General features: G+C 41.3%; 1 protein-coding gene across 1 annotated transcript; it reads left to right on the top strand.

The window, feature by feature from the left end:
* Nucleotides 1-3,893: 3,893 nt before the first annotated feature.
* On the top strand, nucleotides 3,894-5,373 carry LOC118782333 (pleckstrin homology-like domain family A member 2). Its single transcript, XM_036535648.1, has 2 exons — nucleotides 3,894-4,465; nucleotides 4,974-5,373. Exon 1 carries the CDS (start codon nucleotides 4,014-4,016, stop codon nucleotides 4,428-4,430), a length of 417 nt encoding a protein of 138 aa, XP_036391541.1. The 5' UTR covers nucleotides 3,894-4,013; the 3' UTR covers nucleotides 4,431-4,465; nucleotides 4,974-5,373.
* Nucleotides 5,374-6,100: the final 727 nt, after the last annotated feature.

The raw sequence follows: 6,100 nt of genomic DNA, 5'->3' as shown, positions 1-6,100 counted from the left end.
CACAAACAGTCTTGGTACATGTGATTTATAGGAAAGGGGTATATTTTTTCTACCTTTTTCCATTTTTCAGGCAGAGTCAGGCTTGCGCTAGCAAGCAAGCCAGAGCCAAAGCTGGCCTGTCATGATTGCATTTCCGCTAGGTTACCCACAGCCACAGGTGTAACAGCTGCTGTTGCAGTGAATGATGGTGTCTGCCCACATTGAGAGTGACTGCCCAGATTTCATATGCAGTTCAAGGTTGTGGTTTACACCCACAAAAAACTCCATGTTCCTCTCTGTTTCTAGCTGTTTGCTGTGGTTAGCAATGTTAGCATGCGTCCTCCACCCTTTATCGTGTTTTTCCCCTTAGTTTTTAACACAGATGGTGATGGACACAGTGTAGTTACATGGTTATCCCACACCAGTCCTCACCACCCACAGCTTATTTTGAAGGACACCACCAGACATGGACTACATGGCAAAAAGAGAACAGGAAATCCACCCAAGATTAGCAATAGGTGAGCCAGCCTGCTTACAGGTCTGCAGTGGAAAAGGGTTATTGTGGTACCCTGGACCCTAGCTGTATTTTTTTCCAGAACAAATTTTGTATGCTACCAGTAAAATAGTTTCCCATTCGATCTGTAATGAATATTTCTTTCAAAGATAATAATATCTGGATTCCATAAGCCCTCAAGAATTTTAAAGCTTTTGTGTTAGTTTGAATGTAGCCTTGTTTAAACCTGGTGTGGCACTTGATAGATTGCAAACCTCCAGTATCTGGAGTCTCTAAATTGTACCTCCATCAGACGAAAATCCCCAAACTATCTTTGCATTGATTCTGTGACTCTTTGTAGCTGAAACAGTGTTCGCCAGTAACGTACTGAGCTGAGATGCTGTTTAAGGTCCTTTAATATTTTACAGCTCAGCTAGAGCATGAGGTCGTCTGATATTCTGAAGCCAACACAGAATTTCTGAGTCTAATGCTCTGAGGCTGACAGTGTTTATGAATCTGATAAGGTCTGAAGCTGAGATGGTGTCTGCACTTTTGATATTCTGAAGGTAAGACACTGTGGAGCCTGGTATAGGGACTGGCAGAGAGAGCTGGCAAGAGAGAGACCCTTAGCACAGAGGGGCTGAAGTGTGTGTTGGGTCCAGACCCAGTTTACACTGTTACATTCATACATAATAGGAACTGCACTGTGAACTTCAGACATATTCACAACTCCCACTGGGTCTCCAGGGACAATTGGAATTGCCTGAGTGCATGGTACGGGCAGGCTGATATAGCAGGGATGCAGAGCAAGGGAGTGGGTGTCAGACAGGCTGGCGTCAGAGCTGAGCTGACACCAACCTCAGCTGCCTGCGGGGCTTCAGGAGCCGCTGGAGGCTGACACACAAACACTTTTCCTATCAGGGGCCTGTTTGTTCAGGCTCTCCTTCAAAACCAGGCAGCATCCCAACACTTAGCTGGGCTACTGCCTCAGTGTATCTGCTTGCTCTTAGGTAACAGAGCAGGGGAGAGATTTATACATTCGTTTTTACAGTAAACAGGTGGGCCAGTGGTACCCATGCCCGTAGCCCTGGCTGGAAGAGCCAGGCTGTCTCGATAGCTCAGCACAGGACTGTGGATCACAGCCACATGGGAAGGCTGAATTCCGATGACGACTCAGGGCTTCTCATAACGCATGTGTGGAAATCACAGATACGTAGTTGCCTTGTGACTCAGTGGTACGGACCACTGGGCTCAGCAGGAGAGTGGAGAAGATGCTCCTCTTCACCCTCACATTTACCACAGATCCCACCTCTTCCTCTCAATATGCAGTGAGTCAACCTTACCTCTGCCTCGCAGGCCCGCAGCAGAGGGGTTCTTTTCATCACTGTCTGAATTGAATGAGCCGAATGCAGGAAGACTGTCCACTGGCCATCTGTCCACCATGACACACGTTTACTCTCTCCTTTGTGTCACTGATTTCATCAGATTGGAAAGTCTGGGTGCTCACACTCAATCAGTTTGATCAAAGCAAGAATGTGGTGGAGTGTTCACATTTGTCCATCAGCTCTCTTAGTAATAATAAGAAATGGATAAAGTTTCTGCCAGCATCATCCTGAGTATTGCGTACATTCGTCATTTCACAGATGGCCTTTCTAAGGAGATGACCTGTAGGCTAGGTGTATGGATGACTACAAGTCATTCATCAATCCATGAAACAGTTTAACATGCACTCTAAATCAAGTGTTGAAGGAACCTCTTCATCCTACAGTTTGTTGTATTGCTTGAGTTGCAAGGAATTTCAGAAAACTAATTTGGCCAAATTGATTTTTGTCTTAATTAGCAGTAACTATTTTGACCATTAAATTTGCGTCAAAGGCAGCAATGACATCCCATTGTTGGCCTGTAAAAGAAGACTGTGGGTTATTTTAGCTGTCCACATCCATTGCAGTCATTGGAGCTGGTTACTACATGGTTCCTACATTAGTGCACGTGCTAGGGTTTCTCTGTAGCTCAGGTTAACATTTCGGCACAATTTGCCCATGAAGAGGATATCAAGGCTGGTTTGAAAAAACCACTCATGTTTTGCAGCCACGCCACCCAAGTGTGACAGGAGCAGTGAGTTAAACAACAAACCAAAAAAAGCATAACCTGGCCAAGGGAAAGACCACCAATGAAGACATGTATGTAGAACAGAAATATCACTTACGTGTCTCTCAAAAACCTTCCTTTTGCTGCTAAAGTAGGATAGATGACCAGCACTTTCGTATTCTCAGCATTAGCAATAAGCTAATTAGTTTACCACAGGTTACCACATTCAGATACAGACCTAAAACCCACAGGATATAATCATTCTCTCACTGGTGTATTCATTACCACAAAAAATATGTGCATTAAACCAGGTAGCCTTGTTCTTGTATTTTTAACTACTTCACTAAACTTCCCATCACAGCAAAATGCATGGAACTAACATTGCTACAGTGTAATTCAGACATTACACTGTAGCAATGTTAGTTCCATGCACCACAACTACACATGCAATGTTACCATAAAGAAAGAAGCACAAATATATCATTACATAAAGGTGTTGCTTGTGTACAGCATATGTACTCCCTGGAGTGAACAGAGTCCCACTTGTTAAAAAGCACCGCCTCACAGGTGTATGATATTTCAGAAGTTATACTGTCATTCATTTAACATTCAGTGACAGCGCCTCTCCAATTTAGTGGGTGTGGGCGGAGCTGCACCACTAGGCGGCAGTGTTTTTAAAATTGGAACAAAGAGACCATCTCATATAGAGGACAAGCCTAGACATGTGTGCCACAGGTTTAGCATCACGTCTACATTGAACTGAAAGAATGGTGACATATTAAGAGAGATCATATTTTGCCATAGGTAGCATATTACAGACAGAGAGATTTTGATGTGTTATTAACGTAGCTGTAATGATGGAAAAGCGAAAAACTTGTGCATTGATACGATTAGCCCACATTTAAAAGATAACAGATTTTATCTTATTTCAACTTTTAAACACACTTCTCAGTAGCTACTACATGAAAATGTGTGATTCTCACAAATGAATTGAATTTAAACATACGTTATACGATTTTAGACTACACGTGTAAAAACTATTTGGTGCAGGTACTGGAGTTATACAGTCGGTTATGCGGGGCGTTTAAATGGTATTGCTTCTACGGATGTGAAAATGTGTATACCACCGTTTTGAACATGAGAAGTCCCTTTCTGGGAAATATTAAACTTCCTTATGTAAAACCTCGGCCAGCCCCTCCACCAACACACTGCTTCTGTATTAGTCAAAAAACTGGTAATGCATTCCTTTCCAAATGACGTAAGGTGGGAAGGGCGAACAGATGGTTATAAAGTCTCCTTACACTTCATTCATATTTCTGTACCGAATTGTTACGACTACATCACGAATCTCCCTCACCCGGGGGCAGAGAGTGAACAGCAAAAGCTCGGAACCTACAAATTAATTGGGGTCTTCAGATAGCTCAGGGGTAAATAACTGCTAAAAAGTAAAATCATGAAAATGTCAGCGACCGAGCTTTCCAAGGTTCTGAAAGAGGGAGAACTTGAGAAGAGGAGCGACAACCTCCTTCAGTTTTGGAAGAGAAAGACGTGCGTGCTCACCCCAGACAGTCTGAACATCTACGCTGACAGTCAGAAGAAGTCCAAGAGCAAGGAGATTAAACTGCAGTTCATTAAGAAGTTGGATTGCGTGGAGCGGACTGGCAAATTCGTCTACTTCACAATTGTCACCAAGGATGACAAAGAGATTGACTTCCGATGCGCTGGCGAGGACAGCTGTTGGAATGCGGTCATCACAATGGCTCTGATTGACTTTCAGAACAGAAAAGCCATTCAGGATTTTAAAACGCGACAGGAGACCGAGCGCGCATCGCCTGACCCGCAAGAGAGGCGGATGGCCAGGGCTCCGTGAGGGAACCGTAATAAAAAACCCACCCAATACAATTGGTAAGATGTACTGCTTTAAGTTCAGCTTGCGCAGCGTCTTCTAGATCACTATAAACTATGCTTCTATAAAACATGGCCAAAACACATGAGACTGATTGGTACAAAAACTGGGTATGGGGTTAAATAACATTAGAAAACATTATTAGGAATAATGGCGTTTTTGTGCCCTTTCATGAGCGTGCTTTCTGTACCCCAACACGCGTATGAATCTCCTGTTAGCGGTATCATGTTAAATCAGTAATGCTAATTAGAAATATTAATCATTGTTGGCTATTGTTATTATTACATTTGCAATGTCCCAGTAAACAGTGTAGTAATTTTGAGTTATCCATAATTCTGTTACAGTAGCTGTGCCCAAATGTTTAGTCATTTTTACTAGTTTTTTACGCTAAAAGTGATACAAAACATGCGATTTTATAGTCCATTTATGTTCTTTTTGCAGTTGCCAAGAACTGAAACCTAATGAACGATGTATAAATATATTGTATCCTGTGTTTTGGTTCCACAGTCACATATGGACCTTGAAGAAAAGTTGGACCAAACGAAGACGTCAACAGGTCAGAAGATGAAGGATTGCTCAGGACCTGTGCCTCCTTCTGGTAGCCTTTCCTCGAAGGCTTCTCACAAAAGAGACAGTTTCAAAAGGCAAAGCCGAAGAATAAGACTGAGTTCTACACCCATGTCCTAGGTTCAAGTCCACTGAAAAGATAAACGGTTCATGGGGCAGTAGAAATGTGTTAATTTATTCTTTTCAGAAGTGTTCTTTTTGTGTGCAGAAGTGTTAAGTTATTTTTTATTTTAATGTGTATTTATTTAAATAAATATTATTTTATAAAATCCATAACAAGTCTGACATTATGTGTTATGATAGCCAAAAAACATTGACAGCCTTGACTGACATATTTTACAAATGTCTGTATTATGATTGATCATAGCAAATCCTAAATGACATTTCCATTTTACATTAAGATGAAATGAAGAAAAATGTTGTACAGACAATAAAGTACAATGTTGTGTAAAATGAAAAGTAGTCATTAAATGTTAAGACCAAAGATGTGTCCACGTTTGAATCTACCCCACATCTTATGAAACAATATATGAGGTGGTAGGCTGTTTGAAAACTGTAGAATAAAATAATAAACAGTGCACCAGTGATCTGTGAGAGCAACAGAGAAGTGTAGTTAATTTTTCTCTCCCACACTATATATAGAAATTTAACATTTAGGGAACCTCAGGGATCACAGGTCTTCACATTCTTATCAATGAGAACATAGTGGCAGTTAGAGGTAAATCCATTTCACCTCTTATCAGAATTCATATCTTTCATGTGTGGCTCATTTATGCTGTTCAGTCCTGTCAGATAAAGGCTGCTTTTAAAAAGATAAGCAGTTCCTTTGAAGGTGTCTTTATTGCAGGGAGCTTACAGTTATCTAGCCCAAGTTTTGTTACTACTATGGTGACTTGGTTATGATGCTGTGTAAATAATGATGAAATATGGTGCTACATTTCAGTACTTAAAACATAAGAGTGGTACATTTTTACCTTTAGGTAAAATATGGCACATTGGTACATGGTGTGCACCTCAAAATCAATTTATAATGTGTCCTTGCAAAAATGTTCTTTGAACAAGGGTCC

This window comes from Megalops cyprinoides, chromosome 8 (genome assembly GCF_013368585.1).
Source record: "Megalops cyprinoides isolate fMegCyp1 chromosome 8, fMegCyp1.pri, whole genome shotgun sequence".
NCBI classification, from domain to species: Eukaryota; Metazoa; Chordata; class Actinopteri; order Elopiformes; family Megalopidae; genus Megalops; species Megalops cyprinoides.
The sequence above is the reverse complement of the archived record's forward strand: the minus strand, read 5'-3'. Positions and strand labels throughout refer to the sequence as shown.

Excerpts from the sequence above, each read along its gene's own strand:
- LOC118782333 (XM_036535648.1), top strand. The coding sequence starts at position 4,014 with ATGAAAATGTCAGCGACCGAGCTTTCCAAGGTTCTGAAAGAGGGAGAA.